This window comes from Seriola aureovittata, chromosome 1 (genome assembly GCF_021018895.1).
Source record: "Seriola aureovittata isolate HTS-2021-v1 ecotype China chromosome 1, ASM2101889v1, whole genome shotgun sequence".
NCBI classification, from domain to species: domain Eukaryota; kingdom Metazoa; phylum Chordata; class Actinopteri; order Carangiformes; family Carangidae; genus Seriola; species Seriola aureovittata.
In genome coordinates, this window is record NC_079364.1 from 13,046,777 (window position 1) to 13,066,661 (window position 19,885).

The following is a 19,885-nucleotide window of genomic DNA, read 5'->3' on the forward strand; positions in this document are numbered from 1 at the left end:
TTACAATAAATCTATCAGTCGGTGTACTGTGCATTCACATGTACACTAATATAGCTGATAAAAGTGACCCAAATGATTTGAGTTCACCCTCACAGACAGGGTGAAGATCTTAGAGCAGTCGACTCCTTCACACTGACGGAAACCAAGTGCATGAAAAATGAAAAAGTCCCTTTCAACCAAAGCAGTCATAACAAAGTTGTAAAGCTGGAGAATGTTCCATTACTTGGTGCAAAGCTGGCCAAAATTTTAAAAGCAGACATTTAACAAAGATGCGTGTTGTAGGAGTGTAATTTAGTCACCAATCAACATCTGTTGAAATTCAACCTGCAGATAGACAATTGCACAGTTACGTTCATTGCCAAATTAGCTGTTCTTCCGGTTTTGCTTACTTTAACTCAAATGTATGTCAGCAGTGGTAAGTGTCACTTCCTGTTTAGTCAATCGAAGCATCATCCACCCTTTCACAGTCAGACACAGAAAAAGAGTGAGTAGAGAGACAGACAGTCAGGCAGAGCAACTGAAAGGTATACACCAAAGGAGGACAAGTCAAGAGGAAGCTGAAAAAGAGAGACAGAGAACAGCAAATACTTGAACTAAGGTTGGATATGGCCAGGTTGGATGTCACAGAGATGTTTCATGGTATTTTGTTTCCTGGACATCTGCACACCCAGGAATCCTTGCAACTTGCTCTCAAATTTCCATTTCAGGATACGGATATCCTCATTGCCTCCTATCCAAAGTCAGGTAACTAGAGCCGATAAACTGATCAAGCTGCATAGTGGATGTAATGTTTTCAAATGTTATTCAACTAGCCACATGAGCATGATAAGCAACTCACTGTTGAAACTGCATGGTAACATAATGACTGGCATTTACATCATAAGTCATAACTTTGCAGTATAGGATTTTGAACTTTTTTAAAGTTCTTTTTTCTTTCAACAGGCACCACATGGATGCAGGAAATTGTGACCCTCATATCTGGCAGAGGGGACCCACATCTGACCCAAAATGTCCCAAACTGGACCAGGGCTCCCTGGCTGGAGCAATACTATTGTGCTGCGGTACTGGAAGCCTCATCCACCACACCTCGAGTCATCACCACACACCTGCCTCATCACTTACTGGGTCCCACGCTCCAAGGCTCTAAAGCCAAGGTCAGATTTACATGTTTATGAGATGTTTGGACAACAGAGTTGTTTTAAGTTGTTGTGTAAGTATAGATACACAAGGCAAAATGCAGAAACTACATATTTGGTTAAAACAGGGTTATAATAAGTATCTGGCTCTCCAAAATCTGTTTTACCATATGCAAAACATGAAATACAAATATGGCATTTCTGTGAAGACAGCTTTTTAAATTTGCAACAAAACAGCCCTAACAACCAAATGCAGTATTTGCATATTTTCTGCTACCCAGGCTTGGTAATCTGTGTGCTGTGAGTGTGTAACCACCACCAGCCCTTCAGGGACACATACTGTCTGGCCAGCTTGAGATGAGTTGTAGTTTATAAGGCGTATTCCTTTTTTCAACATAACTGTGAAGTGATGTGAATATCAGCAGAGGGTGGGTGGTGTGTATAAAACTTTTAAGCAGAGACACAGAAGAAATATCTGTAGCTATTCCCTTTGATTTAGACATCATTCGATAAGTTGGTGTGCCCCTTGTTAAGTAAATTATCAAATAATCTCAGGAACACTGTCTGAAAATTCACAAGAGTAGGATATTTATTCTTGCAGCAAGGGAACAAGTTACACACCAGAGCTCACAGTGCAAATGTTCAAAGAATGCGACATTCACACAGAATTTATACCCAGAATATATGAGAGTGACCTCACATTCTTACTCAAATGAGACAGACACAATAGAGACTCGATTCATGCCTTATCATAGCTAATGATAACAGCGAAGAAGAACAACGAAGGTCACTGCGCTCCTCTCTGACAACTCCTGTCTTAAAAGTAGACACATATGAAAAGTTCTATACAGGATAATACAGTTTCCCTTTAAGATGATTATGTTTATCATAAAGTATCACAATTTTTCCAACACCCCTAGAAAGGCACTAACTACATTACGGCAAAGTTGAGTTATAGCAGACCACAAAAACGCAGTATCCACGCTTTGTCTATGTAGTTACTGCATTCTGGCTTCGTAATCTATGTGCTGTAGGACTCGTCACTGCACTTACTGCACTCCCTACCATAGAAAGACAAGCTAACTACACAGCTAAAGTAAGGGGGCAATGTCAAGTGAAAGCTAGCTTGTGAGATTGCTGTGCCTAAACTAAAACTAGAGTTAAATTTAGTTATTTATTTTCCCTAGTTGTTAACTGTAAATGGAAAATATCCACTTCAATAAACTGACATTTTGTTGTTTCCTCTTGTTATTCAGGCAACAGCTAATAAATCAATTCATGATGGAAAAAAACAAACAAAGCTTGGCATATCCAAATAGTTGCCGTCTACTTTTTTGACTCTAGCGATTTTCACTTGGTTTGATGGTTAATCTCTTTAAATTTGATATTTAAATGTATTATATTAGGTAAGTTAATATAGGCTATTACGGTGCTTTCAAAATAAATAACAGAAAGATAGATACTAGGCCAAACACAGAAACATTTGATTCCTATAAGCTATGGACTGTAAATAAAAATCAAACTTAAGTTAAATGGATAAGAAATTAAATTGACGGAGCAAATTTGTTAGATATCGCATCTCTAAACGTTAAAAAGATTACCCAAAGACATCTGCATTTTTTGGGTACTGTGTTGGTTCTATGGTAACAAGTTTTTTTGGGGGGTAAAATAATCAGCCTTAAAAGACAGAAAGACATTACAATTTTTCTATGTGTTGTACAGTTTGTCGTCCAAACTGAAAACTTTAAAAAGTTTTTTCTCAACTTCACTGCGTCTGTAGTGTAGTACAGATCAACATCAGTATTAACCAAACAATCTGACAGTGTTGCTCTATGTCATCTCACAGGTCATTTACGTGAGCAGAAATCCTAAAGATGTGGTGGTGTCTTTTTACCACTTCCACAAAATAGCCAACTTTCTCCCTGAGGCTGGCACATTTCCAGAGTTTTTAGATCGATTTCTGGAGGGCACACGTGAGTTGACATGAAGACAAAGGACATGTGGACATGTTTTTTTCCCCCTTTTTGTTTATAATTTGCAGCCAAAAGTATAATTTGATGAAATGCAAAGTATTTTTCCACACTTGTTTCAGTGAACTTTGGCTCCTGGTTTGACCATTTTAAAGGCTGGACCAGTCAAACAGCGACTATGGGCAATCTGCTTCACATCACCTATGAAGAGATGTCATTGGTAAAAGAAGAGTGATTCATCTTTCTCATAACACAACACATAGAACTGTACATTACAACACTGTACAACAAGTAACATTACAGTTTCTTGTAAGATACTTATCTTGTTCCCCAATCTAAGACAAAGTGGAAGTTACTGAAAAACGCTGTTTACTCTACAGTGTCCTATTCAAACTAAGCTGTTACCAGTTACCATACATGTCATACAAGTGTTGCAGTTGAAATTTGATATGACGATCAGTTCCTTTTTTGAATAACTTAATATTATTATCCGTCGTCTTCCTGCTGTCAGGACCTACATGGTGCCATAAAGAGGGTCAGCTCTTTCTTACAGTGTCCCCTGGTGGAGGACGAGGTCAAAAACTGTGTGAAATACTGCAGCTTCACGAGCATGAAAGATAACAAGATGGTCAACTACACCCTCGTCCCTGATGAGATAATGGACCATAGCAAGGGCTCCTTCATGAGGAAAGGTGAGGCTGGGGGTCAGGACCTCCCAAAAGGTCCCAAGATTAATCCGAAGGGGATGAAAAAGTCAAAAAAGAAAATTAATTGGCTAATGTTATCATGAAAAACTTTCATCTCTCCTCTAAAAATCCTTGAAATCAAATATTAAGAGAAGGAAATATCTCTTCGTCTTGGTTGAACTGCTCACAGTTCACACCCACAGTAAGACCAAAATGTAGAGGTGCTTGTAGACAGGTTTTGTTACCTTTGGACAGAGCTGGACTAGCTGTTTTCCTGTATTTACAGTCTTTATGCTAATTGGCTGCTGGCTATAGCTTCACATTTACTAAATAGACATGAGAGCGGTATCATCTAACTGTCAATAGGGAAGTGAATCAGCATATCTCCCAGACTGTAATGTGTAAAATGTTTCCTTTAACAGGTGGCAAGAGCCAACAGTTGTATACTGTATATAGATTTACCTTTAGTTTACATGGTTTTGAAAATAACCTATTTGGCCTTTAATTAAATATAATTCATTTTGCTTCACTCTCTGTTCCCTTCCTACGATTCAGGTAAAGCTGGTGACTGGAAAAACATGTTCACAGAGGAGCAGAATCAATATTTCGAAAGCATCTTCAAGTCCAAGATGCAGGACTGCACTTTTGAGAGCAAATCGCACAGGAAACAAAGAAATTGTGAAAAAGAAGCTGAAGTTAATGAAGTTTGAAATTGTGTTGCATCCTGTGACATGGATCAAGAACTTAAATCTTGCTAATTAGGTCAACATTAATCTTATGTGTGCAGTTGCAGTTAAGCAAACACTTTGAGAAATGTGGTGCTCAGTACCCCTCTACACCTTTTATATTCTTTTGCTTTGATGCTTTCCTTAATGTATCTATGCATGAAGTGACATTTGTGATTATGCATTCAATGTAATAAATGAATGAATAAATCTAAGATCATCTGAATCTTCTTATGGTTGACCAAGAACAAAATCATTTGTGGCAGTTAAGGTTGCTAATGTGCACTAAAAGCAAAGAAATCAACTGTTATGTAAGGAGCACAACAATGAGCAGAGGGGGAAGGACAGGTCAAAGGTTTTAATATAAAGCTCCTCGTCCAGAGGGCTGAGCCGTCCTTCTGCGTCCTGTCACTTCACTCAGCCAAAGACAGGTGTTGTTCCGCCTCCAGTTTCCATGCACTGGAGTGCTTTGATCTAATCCTACTGAATGTTTGTGTGTGTATAAGACCAAACAATAGAGAGTGTACAGAACACACTGTGCTCTGTGACTGCAAGGATGAACTCTGATAACTGGTGGAAAGACACTGGTCTGGTAAAAGCTGATAAAGAATTAATCCACATATGTTTGTAGTTGACATCTGATTGACCCGAGACATTCAGCGTTATAAGATAAAAGTTATATCACACTACAAAGAGGGTTTGTAGAATTCAAGTGTTCATAGATTGTTGGAAAGGCTTCTGTTGTTTAATAGTTAAAAACAGTTGAATCTCCATACTAAATAGATCTAAAATCATTGACATATAGTCTAGCCGGGTGAAAAATATAAATAACAAAAAAATAAAATGTATTACTCCATAACTGTCATTATAATACTTTTTAAAAAATGATCTGTCAGTTGTAGCTGAAGCCCTCAGGACCACAGGTTCTTTTGGCATTGCTGTTTCAATACAGGAGGATTGTGACTGATTAGTATTTTCCTCCATGTCGCCTCTAACTTCTATGTTGAAGCAAACTGAATGGTTTGGAATAGAGCTGCGCTTTTATCAAATTAAAGTTTATACAAACAAAAAACAATATATTTTTAATGCTGAGAACACATCTTAACTGCAGACCATATAAAATTTATAAGTAATACAAAAAGAGATGTTTTTGAAAAATTGTTGAATAAAGAAATACTCAAAAAAGGACTAAACAATAAAAATTGGGCTTAAAAATAGTCTTGAATGATGAGATATCACAGGATGCTGAAACAGCCACCAAGTTATAAATATGACCATAACAGGCTGCACAATATACGTATGTATCTGCGTACTACTGACTTAAAATACATTTCTCACATAACTATTTCCCACTGTGCTATATAAGAAAATTAGCTATTGTCTAGTCTTAAAGGGGGAATCTTAAACATCAAGTAAAAGAGGAAATGGAATTTAGGAAAGAAGAAGAAGAACATACTGTAGTTGACCTTTCTTTGAAATAGATCATGCAACCTCTGGGACTATTTGGCCTTGGTAACACCTCGGTAGGAGTGTTTGGTCAGCACCATACTTAGTCCACACAAAAAGATTGAAAAATAATACATTGTTTCGAAAACTCAAGTCTCCTGATTCTATCTGTGCAAAACATGGTATCCCAATATCACTGCAACAGCTACTGACAATGAGAAGTGGGCTTTAAAAAAAACATGTCTTGAAAGATGATGTCTTATCTGTACAACACTGGACACTGAAACTGTTGTAAAGATATTATTACAGTTACTATAGAGATTTGGGCCAGTGGCTTTCTGTTGAGCAACATGATGTCATATCACAGATATGGGTGATAAAGTCAGCACACCACAAGAGGTTTTTACCCGTGTGGTAAATGTATCCTATTCCTGTTGCACAATGACAGTGTCGTAACATGTTATGTTGTAACCTCTCAGTTATACTTGAATGTAAATACATACACTCACCTAGTACTTTATTAAAACACCATACTAACACTGGGGAGATCCTCCCTTTGCTCTCTAAACTGCCTCAGTCCTTTAATTACACATGATTTTGAAAACATGCCTCTGAGACATGACTGCATCACAAAAAGTCTTTTGATTTGTCAGCTGTACATTTGTGCTGTCAATCTCCTGTTCTACCACATCCCAAAGGTGTTCTACTTGATTCAGATCTGGTGACTGGGGCGGCCACTGACGTTCACTGAACTCATTGTCATGTCCATGAAACCAGTTTGAGATGACTTTTGCCTTGTGACATGGTGCATTATCATGCTGGAAGTAGCCATTAAAAGATGGTCAATTGTGGCCATAAAGGGAGGCACGTGGTCAGAAACAACATTCAGTTGTGTGTCCTAGGAGATCAGCTTTTTCAGAAGTAATCATAATAATAAAAACATATAACCACATTTTATACATTGCACTGCTGCCACATTATTGGCTGATTGGATAACTGCAAGAATAATAGGTGTACAGGTGTTCCTAATAAAGTGCTTGGTGAGTGGGAATCCTCAGTGTTTCCCACTGTGATATATAAAGAAAATGGATCATTGTCTAGTTGCTACGTAATATTTAAATGTTATACAACATTAGGTCAAAGAGGAAATGAAAATGAGGAAATGTTTCCATTGCCATTTGTGAGTAAGAGAGCAACATGTACTTGACCTTTCACTGCAGACTAAGCGTCTACAATACATCACACCACCTATATGTGACAATTTGCTTTTTGTAGCACCTGTGTAGGAGTTTTCGGATTACCTGACTTGACAAATAATACGCTGTTTGAAAGCTAAGGCTTTCGATTTTGTCTGTGCAAAGCATTTCAGGATCCCCCTATCACTGGTTCAGACTTCTAGCTATAACTCCGAAGTGTTTTCCACATAAAAAGGTATTGCAGACCTCAAATAGCCTACCCTGTTTTCAAATTAAAGAGGGTTATGACTGTGGTCAGAAGGGCGGAAGAACAGTTTTTATTTTGGGTGCATTACATTTGGACTTGTGTATAAAAATGGGAGTATCTGTTTTGTCACAGCCATATTAAAACTAAACAAAAAACAAAACCATGCTGCCAAGGCTTGGCCATTCAATTTGTCAAGCTTACAGCTCAAATAAAACCTTTTACAAAAACACCACAATAAAATTTTAACTTTGAGGCTGTGTTGACAGTCTGGCTGTTAACATCTAAAGACACATTTTACATTGGCAAAAAATTTAACAACTATAATTTAGCAGTATCATCCATGTGTAAATTGAAAATGGTTCATGACTAAATGTCTAGCATGTAGTGAAAGTGGAACACTGATTATTTTATTTTGTAGAGAGAGAGAGAGAGAGGTGTTACTTTATTTTGATATTTATAATTGTATATAATTTTGACACGACTTGAGGATGAAAGCAAGAAAGATTAGTAGCAGTTTAGTAATTTGATTGTCTATGTTATTTGTGTGTATATAAAAGAGAAAGAGACTCTATCCCTATTTTGGTATTTATGATTGTATAATTGGTATTTATCATTTATTTAGTTTTTAAAAGTTATGATAATTTGTTACAAGAATATTTTAGCATGAAAGCAATATTATCAGAATATTTAAGAACTTTAACAGAGATGTTTTCAGAAATATCTGCAAGATTAACAGTTTGTTTTCAGAAATAATATCACAGGAATATTATTATAGAAATTTATAGAAATATTTTCAGACACACTGCAGTGATTTTACACCTATTTTATGTATTATATTTTATTTATTATAATTTTTTATTATATTTTATTAAACAAATTATCATAATTTGTATAACAAACAAGTTATGATAATTTGCTTGATAAAAAGTTACAGTTTGTGAAGAATAGTGTGTCTTTAGTTGTAGCTGGGGCGGAGGGGCGGGGGGCTGAAGGGGCTATTTGCCCAGGGTACCATACAAGTTAGAACCGGCACTGCTCGGCGCAGAAACATATTGTCGTCACCAAGCCATTGGAAATAATGGGTTTCAGAGCACAGTGGTGCTGTTGTGATCAGCTCTGTTTTGAATGGTTCAAAAAGGTTTCAGAATTCAAAATTCTTCAATATGTTCTATTTATTCTATTATTTCATATTATATATATATATCATATGAGTTAAAGCACATTTCTCCCAGTTTTCCTTTAAGAGAGGTTTATGGGCACCAGTGAAAAATGTTAAACTATACTATACTAAATCTTCACAGATGAGTTTTTGACAAGATGCAGAAGTATTGTAGAGCTTTTCATTGTTCTTGTATAAAGTATATCCTGTTGGCAGTTATGTTATATGACTTTTTTACAGGCAAGGACTGAAAAATACAAAAAAAAATACAGTGTATGAGCTGATGTAGTTTAGGTTTGGTTTTTAGTCACATGCAAAACAAGCACATTTTTCAGAAACTTCAATATGTTACCTTTCAAATGATGTCTCATAAATGCATTTTGGCCTTACAGTTCCTTCTCTTATAAGTTTATTACATTTACAAATGCAAATGGATCCAAAGTAGGTTTAAAACAGGTGGGCTCTAAGAGGCTAAAGGTCTGGGTGAACTACTGCATAGGCCTATGTGAAAAACGTCTTTATTTCATTCAGTAGCGATGTCATCCAACCAAATTTGAAAGACATGAAATTGAAACTCATTCTCATAAAACCTTGAAGATTATTGTCCAAACCATGACCCAAACACACTTTCTTTTATATAAAAGTGGTTGGTCTCTTTCTCCTCTTTCACCTTCTGTCACTGATCTGTTTGATTTCTGTTAAATATGCACAGAGCAATGAAACTGACAAGGGCTCTGAGGAGCCATGTGAAAACAGCTGCTAATAAAGTCCATGCATGGTCACGCATATGCACGCACACACACACAAACACACACGTACACACACGTACACACACGATTGTTGCATTCTTTGCTGTCCACTCACACCCACAGTTCAGCCAAGTGAGAAGCCACTTCACACCTCTCCATATATCAAGCTTCAGACTCTGCTGAGGGGAAGGAGGTTGAAGGGTAAAGCTGATGCTGGTGTTAATTGCCCCGATCAAACAAAACCACAGACCGTGTTCAAATATGGGATTTAAAAAAAAAAGAAAAGATTACTATTATTATTGGTGTTGGTGGCCTGTTTTGAATGGGTGAGAAATATTATTCTTACAGTTATTAAACCCATACACTGAGCTTTTTGTTATCAAATCATTGCCTTTTTCATTAAGGTGAAAGATGCCATACTCATCAGTTAAATCTTATGCATATTCTTCATAAACATTCTACACACCCATGCAAGTGTTTTCTATTCTGCATATTCTATTTAATTTAACCTTGGTGCAGGTTGAAACATAAACAAATAAAAATGATAAAAATGTTGTGCTCCAACCGTGACTGGTGCATCACTGCTAGCAGGAGTCAGGGATAAGTCATGTTGTTTATCATTTATTTCCACAATTATTTTTGAACTGTTTCAACCATGTAATGTTGAATTTATAACAAGTTATTAAACATTCATGCCCTTTTCTCCTAAATAATTGGTCTAGTTGGCACCAGATGTGGAAGAAACTACCAGCAAACAACTTAACAACTTGGTGCCAGAGATACTTAAAACAGACTTTAAAAAGACAGTGTTGGTGAATCATAGCTCAACTACAAGCAAACAATATTATACCGTACATAAAATAACTCTCTCTACTTCTGCTTCCAGTCAAGCATCCAGCCATATTCACAGTTTTGTTTTCTGTTTAGCTACACTACAGTAGTTAATGACATGCATGAGAAAGTACCAGGAGAAATGACGTGATATTCCTGGTCTGGCCACTGAGTGGCCTTGTTTAACCAGTATGCATCTCTATGGCAAGGTGAAGGCATTTAAGAAAACCCACTGTCTTCACATTTTCAAGGTTTCTATGAACCTTTATGTAGGCTCGATTGGGTCTTAAAGATGAATTCTACCAATGTTGAACAATGTCAACAATGTAAAAGGCATGATCGCCCCTGAACCCAAATTTTGCTAATATCAACTTATTCATTTTAGGGAAAAACCTGACATATACTCTATATTTATATTTGAGTTATTTTACAAATTTAGAGTGAAGCTCCTACACATCAGAGGGAAACGATAAAGCTATGGTTTAGTTAAAAAAAATTGACCAGCTTTGTAAAGTTGCATCAATCCTTTTGTAGTTGTTGTTGCTGTAGTTGGAGGTGGAGGAAGGTGTGGAGGAAGGGGAGGAAGGGTACATTTCTACATAGTTGCTATTGAAAGCGTGCTCACCTTTTCTATGTTGCTGTAGCATGGTAACATATCAGACAATGGGGAGATACTGTTGGAGAGGGATGAACACTATAAACTTCTCACTATCATATCCATTCATGACACCAGAATGGCCTTGACAGCACAGAAATTGTGTCTTTCATCTAGCTAAATGTATTATTGATATATTCATTGGCCTTATGATTAATGAAAATACTACTTTAGTGTTGCAATTGTCTGCAATAATATTTTACAATTTTCTTTTTTTTTGGGGGGGGGGGGTTTATTGAAATAGCAAAAAGTATTAAAACTTGAAATCTGATTAACGTCTGAGTTGCATTAACTTTGACAAGGATTTGTTGTTCGTCTCTGGTAATGAGACCAGGATAACTGAAGGGAGTCATGGCAGGCAGTTGTGCCCTGGACAAGAGAGGGTGTGACAGTCGTGGCATTTGCATGGCATTTAATGCCTGTCAGCACCATCATCTTCCCCCATTGTGTCAGAACCTGAGTAGGCACCTAACAGCTGCAGAGGACGCAAAGTAGTGCGGTTCACACACACAAAGATTTAGATATACAAGTATCAAAGAAGAACATGTTGTTCCACATTTAAAGGGGATTACAGGAGACCACAGACGTGATCATACGTCTGATGAAGTGTAAGAAATAAATGAAAACCTTGAGATTCAATTATTTGCTTGAAAATGTTCAAATAACCTGATCTGATAAATGAGAAACAAAACTTTCCTTTTTTTTTTTTTTTTTTTTTTTTTTACAGATTTTGTTGTTGTTGCTTCCAAGAGACATGCATAACCTTGAATCATTTGTACTTTGTTCTTTACTTCTCTGCTCCATTATAGATGTAACAGTCTGTGCCACTGTGGTAAAACAGCAGTACAGCACATCCATTTTGGAGCTGTTGAATGAGCTACATCCACAATTAAATTGTGAATCTAGAGCAAGGTGAAATAAATTCTCCAAACTAGGTTGGATTTCTCAGAGATGGACATCCTCTGTTCAAACTTTTAAGTATGGTCTGTTTCCAGTGTCTGAAGTGCAGCCAACATCTCTCATGTCAGAAAGGTGTGGTTTTGCTCTTGCAAATTGCTGTTTTGTTTTTTGTTGGAGTAACAATTTAGCCAATCGTGGCCTTTATGGGTATCGCTACTTTATTTTACAGTGTTTGAAACTGCATGCAAATTGCAATGCAACGTTCGTAATCCTCTCTAAGAAAACTTATCATGTTAGATACATGTCCATGTAATGACAAGATAATGGCTTCAACAATGAACTTTATGGGAACCTCATTGCACATTATTGCGTTTTTAATCAACAATTTGCCAAATGAACCACCAACCATTCTTGCAGCAAACTTCACCACCATCCGCTCTGAGAAAATATCCACTAGCAAAAGTCATGCATACAACATCTGGACATATGGACTCCTCTCATCATCAGTCATCATGACCACATCTGAAGGGTAAAACGGACAGAGCTGAGCCTGATAGTGCATGGCATTATCTTGGGGAAGTTGTATAAACAAATATGCATTCTGTATCTCTTGAATGTCCTCTAAGGATACTAAAAAAAGATGGAGGTGAAAGATCAGCACAGACAGATCAACTTCATATGTTGAGCTTTTGACTGTTTTGACGCTTGACTCTTCTGTTTTCTGATGATATCTGTTTAATATTTGAACGGAAGTATCATTCATGACCAAGCAAGCATATCTATAATGAATAAAGCTTATTCATGACTCATGAAAGAAAGTAAATCCTGTTTTGGTAAGCAGTGGAAAATGGTTGACCGGCTGATACAGTTCCCCATACCTGTTGTATTATTGCCTTGTGAAAAGCTTGGTGTGTGTGTGTGTGTGTTCGGTAAGTACAGTAAATATGAAGGTGGGTGATGATGCTCAAAAAGCTTCAGTTTCCCAGTTACACACAAGGACAGAGTACATAACCTGACAGCTGAGTGTAGCAGTATGCTGGGGCTGATTGAATTTAAGTCTGCCGCTCTGCACTTTACCTGGCGCTGTAGCCTATTAACGTAGAGGGCGAGGGAATAAAAGGGGGCCGTGTCCCTCTCTTGTCCTCTCACTTCCTGGCTCGAAGGCCCTCCCGCTTCCCGGCCTTCCGCTTCCTCCTTTGTACTCGAGACGGGTAGGTGCACGGCTGCATTGTTTGCAAGTTGTTTCTTTTAGCTCTTATTAGCCTCTGCATTGAACTGTTTAACTTTGTGCGTAGTGGTCCATTGTGGTTAAGGGGATGGTGGCGATTCTCCCTGTTTGCCAAAGACATTAAAAGGACAAGGTATGGACACCTTGGCATTTATGTTTAGTTCCAACCATAGCTGTTAGCCAAGGTGTTAAACACCTCACCTGTCCATTTTTTATAGCTGATCCCGAACGCATCACGCACCACAGACGCTCCAGTGAAGTACGGAGCGGTGCCGAGGCTCCTCGTCACTGTCCTCCTCGGAAGGGTTCCTGTTGTTCGGGACCCGTGGCTAACGGTGGATATAAAGTAAGGTCCAGGAACACTGCTGCTTCGCCGACCCGAAGTTTGTGGTGGCTGGGTGCTGTGGATGGCTCTGTTGCCCCGTTAAATAGACTGTCGGTTGTGCATCTTTTCTGCTTCGCTTGCTTCTTGCTTCGCTTGCTGCCGCTGCTACGGTGACGGTTTCTGCAGGCTGCTGCCTGCTCCCCCCGGTCGCCGGTGTCCGGCCCCCCCTTCTGGGCGCCGGGCTTAGCGAGAGCTGCCCCGTCAGGACTGTGTGTGTGTGTGTGTGCGCGCGGTTGTTTGTTTGTGAAGGGATGAATGGTCATATTCACTGACTGGCTGTGTGGACGAGTGAGCGTGTGCAGGGGTTAGATGGGACCAGGTATTTTTATGTTTTCTTTGAATGTATTGTTTTGAGTTAATTGGTTGGTCATTTATCAATTAGTTTCTTTTTATTGAACGACTGTGTCCATTGGTTACTTTCTTTATTTCTTTCTTTTTTGTTTGTTTGTTTGTTTAGTATCTTGTTTGGTTTGTTTGCTAAATTGTCATTAAGCTAATGGTCTAATTATTGTTTTCTTGTTTCATTGAGTTTCAGTCCTACACTGGTAATATTGTTTTGTTTTTTTTGGACAATTGTTAGTTTACATTTTTATAAGGGATTTGTGTTTATGTATCTTGTTGATTAATTGTGTTTTCCCTTCCCTCCATAGTTGCTGCGAGCCGACGGTGGTGGCGGTGTCCTGGGTGGTGGTTCCTCTTTGTGTGCTGTGATTCTGGATTTGGTTGCTTTGCACTTCACCTTTGTGTGTGTCACGTGAGCGTGGGGTGCCTTTTCTTGTTTTGGACTCCTTCCCCCCACATTGTCCCTCACCGTTGGTGAGCCTCAGCTATTGGAGCAGGGTGTTAATTATTAGTTCGGTCGTGAACTACCCTTTTTAACTTGTGAGACCAACTTCCAATAAACGTGTTCATTATTTTTGCTACCGTGAACCACGTCTCCTGCCCTTCCTTGTATTACTTACCTGTGTGCCTTCCTTTATAGTTATATTTATTTACAATTCCCTGGGTGCAATTCCCAGGGTGGCGTTGTTGGTTTCTTTGTCCTAAATTTAATAATCGTAGTATAACATTCTGAGCCCTCGCATCGCCACAACTTGGCGTTGTCGGCAGGATTTACTTAGTGAAGGCGGACACGTGTGTTCTCTGTAGTTTGTCTTTTTTTTTTGTTGTTTTGTTTTTGTTGTTCCTGATTTGCCCATCTTCTGGATTGTGATTTGAGTGTGAGTGGATGCATTGAGTTTGAGGCGAAGCAGCAGTGGGTTTCCTGTAAGTGTTGTAAGATTAGCGTCCAGGGATTAGTGGTAACAGTAAAGTAATGGAGGGGGAACTGCAAGAAATGAGGGATTTGGTGGCACAGTTGAGGGCGGAAAATGATAGGTTGCAGCGGGAGCAGGTTGCGGCCGTACCTGGTCCTAGCGCTGCACCTCCCATCTCCACCGAGCCTCTTCCAGCACCTTCCACCTCTAGCGCTCCTGTAACAGAGAGGCTGGTCCTGATCCCCAGAGATAGGAAGTGCCCAGTCTTTAGGGGTAGGACAGGCCTAGGGCTAGAAGGGTGGATAGAAGAGGTTCAGGCCTGTATGAGAGCTCGCCACCTTTCCCTGTCCGATCAGGCATTTTTTCTTTTCGACCACTTGGAGGGAGAGCCGCGGGAAGAAATAAAATATCGTTCTAGCGCGGAGAGAAGTGACCCGGCTAGAATTATCGCTGTTCTGCGGGAGCTGTATGGTTGTACAGACTCTTATGTTGCCTTGCAGGAAGCCTTTTTCTCTAGACGCCAGCAAGAGGGGGAAACGCTTCAGGAATTCTCCCTTGCGCTGATGAGTCTGATGGCTTCTGTGAGACAAAGTGCACCTAGTGACATGTTAAATGCAGAGGTTTTATTGCGAGATCAATTTGTCGAGAGCGTTATTGACGGTTCCCTTCGCCGAGAGTTGAAGCAACTTGTGCGCAGGCAGCCTGCTGTCTCTTTGCTTGAGGCAAGGGCAGAGGCAATCAGGTGGGAGCGAGAGGGGTTGCCAGGAGGTGTGCGGGGTCGGAGCCACTCGGTTCCCTCAGTTCTGGGTTTACAGTATGGTGTTCAGAGTGCCCCTCCGGTGGCTAATCGACCTCAGGCTGGTGAGCTGCTGGAGGTGAAAGAAATGTTAATGCGCCAGCAGGAACAGCTTAACAGGCTCACTGATAGTCTTGCTCAGCTGCAGACCAATCAGCAGCGTAATCATTCCACTTACCGTGGTCCAGTAATTTGCAGACGGTGTCAGCAACCGGGCCATTTTGCCAGAGAGTGCGAAGGAGGGCGTGCTCTTCCCCGTCCGCGACCTTTAGCGCCCGCTTCATCTCAGCTGGGCATGCAACATAATTCAGGTCAGCATCCGGGAAACTAGCGCCCGCCGAGCTGCAGAGCCAAAGTTCGGGGGGAGCCACCACCGGCTCAAAAGTTTCTTCAGGGGCTGGGGAAGAAGCTAAGCTAGTTGCCGCTTGTCCACATGTGGATGTGGTCATGGGAGGAGTAGTGGTTCCTTGTCTGGTGGACACGGGGTCTATGGTGTCAACCATTACGGAGAGCTTCTTCCGGCAGCACTTTGAGGCTTGGGGCCAAGAGAGGCTTCGGTCCTGCCATTGGCTGCGACTTCGAGCGGCCAACGGGTTGCCCATTCCCTACCTGGGCTATCTGGAGCTTGAAGTCGAGCTTTGTGGCAGGTCGTTGCCGGAGTGTGGGTTACTGGTGGTCAAGGACCCCCCAGCTGATGAATCTCCTCCCGCACCTGGTGTGTTGGGGATGAATATTTTGCAAAGGTGTTACAGGATGCTGTTTGGGCAACATGGTCTCGCTCTGTTTGGTCTCCCCATTGTCACTGAAGCACCAAAATCTGTTGTGCAAGCACTACAAAGATGCCACCAGGCTTCCGAGGATCCTCCCTCTGAAGCCGCTGGTAAAGTTAAGGTGCGAGGCAAGAAGGCCTGCCGCATCCCTGGTGGCACCATGCAGGTGGTTTTAGCTACCTGTTCTGCACATTGCTCTGGCGCTACGGTGCTCTTTGAACCCTCAGATCAGGGACTTCCTGCTGGACTTCTGGCTTCCCCAGCACTGGTTCGAGTCGAGAGTGGTACTGCATATATCCCCATTGTGAACGTGGGTTCTTCGGATGTGCTGCTCTACCCTCGAACAGTGGTGGGAACCTTGAATGAGGTTCGTGTGGTGAGTTTGCCCCCTGGTGTTGAAGAGATTCCATCTCAAATAGCCACCTTAGCATCCCAGGTTGTGGTCCCCCCGCTTCCAGACCAGGTGGATGCAGTCGACCTGTCGGTCTTGTCAGCTGGAGAGCAGGAAGAGGCGCGAGGTCTTCTGCGGAAACACGCCTCAGTCTTTTCGTCACATGATGGTGACTTGGGTTGTACTAACTTGATTTCCCATGAAATCCCGCTTTTGGATAACACTCCTATCCGTCAGCGCTACCGGCGGATTCCGCCATCAGAATATGAGGTGGTCAAAGAGCACATTAACCAGCTGTTGGGTGCGCAGGTTATAAGGGAAAGCAGTAGCCCTTTTGCCTCCCCAATTGTGCTGGTTAAGAAAAAGGATGGCAGTCTGCGCTTATGCGTAGACTACCGACACCTTAACAGCAGGACCAGGAAGGACGCCTTCCCCCTGCCACGTATTGAGGAGTCGCTGGATGCCCTGACCGGAGCCCGCTGGTTCTCCACCATGGATCTAGCCAGCGGGTACAATCAGGTTCCAGTTGCAGAGGTCGATCGACCTAAGACGGCTTTTTGCACTCCATTTGGGCTCTTTGAGTGGAATCGCATGCCTTTTGGGCTGTGTAATGCACCTAGCACCTTCCAGCGGCTCATGCAGAGGATCTTTGGGGACCAGCAGTGTCAGTCCTTGCTGTTGTATCTGGATGATATTGTAGTTTTTTCCTCCACCTTCCAGCAACATCTAGAGCGGCTGGAGGTGGTGCTGCAGCGGTTGCAAAAAGAGGGCCTGAAGGCCAAGATGTCAAAGTGCTCGTTCTTTCAACAAGAGGTGAGCTACTTAGGGCATGTTATTTCTGCCAACGGTGTTTCCACAGATCCAGGTAAAGTGGAGGTGGTAGCAAACTGGCAGCCCCCCACTTCCATCCTGGAGCTGCGGTCCTTTCTCGGGTTCGCTAGCTACTATCGCCGCTTTGTGGAAGGTTTTGCCAAGTTGGCTGCCCCCCTACATCGCCTGGTGGCTGAGCTTGGGGGATCAAAGTCCAAGCGGTCCGAACGCCAGGTTTCAGAAAAGTGGACAGTAAAACACCAGCAGAGCTTTGAGGCCTTAAAGTCCAAGCTTACCAATGCTCCTGTGCTTGCATACGCCGACTTTGCCCTCCCCTTCATCCTAGAGGTGGATGCAAGTCATGGAGGCTTGGGCGCAGTGCTCTCACAAGAGCAGGAAGGAAAGATCCGGCCCATAGCATTTGCAAGCAGAGGCTTGAGGCCGACAGAGCGCAATCCAGTTAATTATAGCTCCATGAAGCTGGAGTTTTTGGCGTTAAAATGGGCCATGACGGAAAAGTTCCGTGAATATTTGCTTGGCCACAGGTGCATTGTCTTTACGGACAATAATCCTCTTAGCCATCTGTCGTCAGCTAAACTTGGTGCTTTGGAGCAGCGCTGGGCAGCCCAGCTTGCAGCCTTTGATTTTGAGGTTCGCTACCGTCCCGGTAAAGCTAACGCTAATGCAGATGCCCTGTCCCGTATGCACCCACCTGTAGTAGTAGACTTTGACACAATAGTCTCTGGGACAGCAATTCCACCGCCCTTGAAGCAAGCTTTGCAAGCTCAAGGGCCTGAAGCCTGTCAGGCTGCTGTTCAAGCTTTGCCCCAGCATCCACCTGCTGATATTGCTGCACTTCAGCAGGCGGATTCTGTGATCATGGAGGTGTGTGCACTTTGGCGGCAGAAGCAATACCCTGACCGTGAGAAGCGCCGGCAGCTATCCCAGCTAGCTTTGGTACTCCTCAAACAGTGGGATCGGCTGACTGAACAGGCTGGAGTGGTTTATAGGCAGGTTTTGCGCTCCGATGGTGGGGAAGCGGTTCTCCAGGTTCTTTTGCCGGCTGCTCTGAAAGAAAAGGTCCTCACTGAGGTTCACCAAAACCATGGCCACCAAGGTGTGGATAGGACCTCGGAATTGCTCAGGCAGCGGTGCTATTGGCCGGGTATGACCTCTGATGTGAGACACTGGTGTCAAACCTGTGAGCGGTGCCAGGTGGCCAAGGATTCTGGGCCACCGGCCCGGAGCTTCATGGGGCATTTGTTGGCCTCTGAGCCAAATGAAATTTTGGCAATGGACTATACCATGCTGGAACCAACCGGCAATGGGCTTGAGAATGTCCTTGTGTTGACTGATGTTTTTAGCAAATACACTCTTGCTATCCCCACTCGGGATCAAAGAGCCTCTACTGTGGCCCAGGTGCTTGTCAATGAGTGGTTTTCAAAGTTTGGTGTCCCAGTGCGAATTCATTCCGATCAGGGTCGGAATTTTGAAAGTGCCCTTATTCAGCAGCTATGTGGACTTTACGGGATTGAGAAGTCCCGAACCACTCCTTACCATCCTGAAGGGAATGGGCAATGCGAGCGGTTCAACCGCACGCTTCACAACTTGTTGCGCACCCTTCCAGCCTCTCGCAAAAGCAATTGGCATTCTTGTCTACCACAGGTAATGTATGCTTATAACACCACCCCCCACCAATCGACTGGGGAGTCGCCCTTTTTCCTAATGTTTGGCCGGGAGGCAAGGCTCCCAGTTGACTTCTTGTTGGGGAGAGTGCAGGATCCTGTTGGTGGGGCAGTAAATGACTGGGTGCAAGAGCACCAGACCCGGTTGCACCTGGCTTTTGAAGGTGTTCGAGAAAGGTTAAAGGTCACAGCTGAGCGCCGAAAAAGGAACCATGATCAGACTGTTCGGTCACAGCCCCTGGTGGAGGGCCAGATGGTGTTGGTGAGAGATCTGGGCAGGAGAGGTCGTTGCAAGATTCAGGATAAGTGGAATTCAGTTGTGCATAGGGTGATCAAGGCTCCCCCTGGAGAAGGTCCTGTGTATACTGTGGCACCATTAGATGACCTCACCAAGGTCAAGCGGGTGCATCGAACGTTGCTTAAGGCCGTGGTTGGGGTCGCTTCTCCGGGCAGCACTTCTGATTCTCCTCCTATTCCCCCGGGCCAGCTGGTGATGCAAGACGAATCATCCGATGATGATTTGTTGGTTTTGGTGAGGGAAACCCCTACCCCATCCGCTGGCCGGATGGCCAGAGAAACCCAAACAGCACCTGCATTGGCACTGCCTGCCGCTGCAGTCGTACCTGTGCCCCCTCCCCATTCTGTCCCTCTGGCAGTCACTCCCCCAGGGATTAATGAAACTGCCATGCGGCGGACAGCCCGATCCACGGCTGGCCAACATCCCAACCCCCATCGTCTTCCCAGGCCTGCCAATGAAATGGCTCAGGCGAGGCCTCCACCCGCCCAGTCCAACGCTGTGTCTGTTTTCTTCAGGCCCTGGCATTGACCCTTATATCTTTTCAGCGCATCGTCGGGTCGACGATG

The 19,885-nt window shown here is 42.4% G+C and overlaps 2 protein-coding genes across 2 annotated transcripts in view; one reads left to right on the plus strand and one right to left on the minus strand.

Moving 5' to 3' along the window:
- dhodh (dihydroorotate dehydrogenase) overlaps positions 1-19,885 on the minus strand; it is a 73,295-nt gene that overhangs the window by 8,092 nt on the left and 45,318 nt on the right. The gene's annotated exons all lie outside the window — the stretch shown is intronic.
- Positions 483-4,758, plus strand: sult5a1 (sulfotransferase family 5A, member 1). The gene is made up of 6 exons (XM_056378773.1): positions 483-744; positions 943-1,154; positions 2,983-3,109; positions 3,229-3,326; positions 3,618-3,798; positions 4,348-4,758. The coding sequence occupies exons 1-6, from the start codon at positions 606-608 to the stop codon at positions 4,500-4,502; spliced, it is 912 nt and encodes a 303-aa protein (XP_056234748.1). The 5' UTR covers positions 483-605; the 3' UTR covers positions 4,503-4,758.

Coding starts and splice junctions, on each gene's coding strand:
- sult5a1 (XM_056378773.1), top strand. CDS start 606: ATGGCCAGGTTGGATGTCACAGAGATGTTTCATGGTATTTTGTTTCCT. Junction 3,110..3,228: donor TCGATTTCTGGAGGGCACAC/GTGAGTTGACAT, acceptor CACTTGTTTCAG/TGAACTTTGGCTCCTGGTTT. Junction 3,327..3,617: donor CCTATGAAGAGATGTCATTG/GTAAAAGAAGAG, acceptor TCCTGCTGTCAG/GACCTACATGGTGCCATAAA.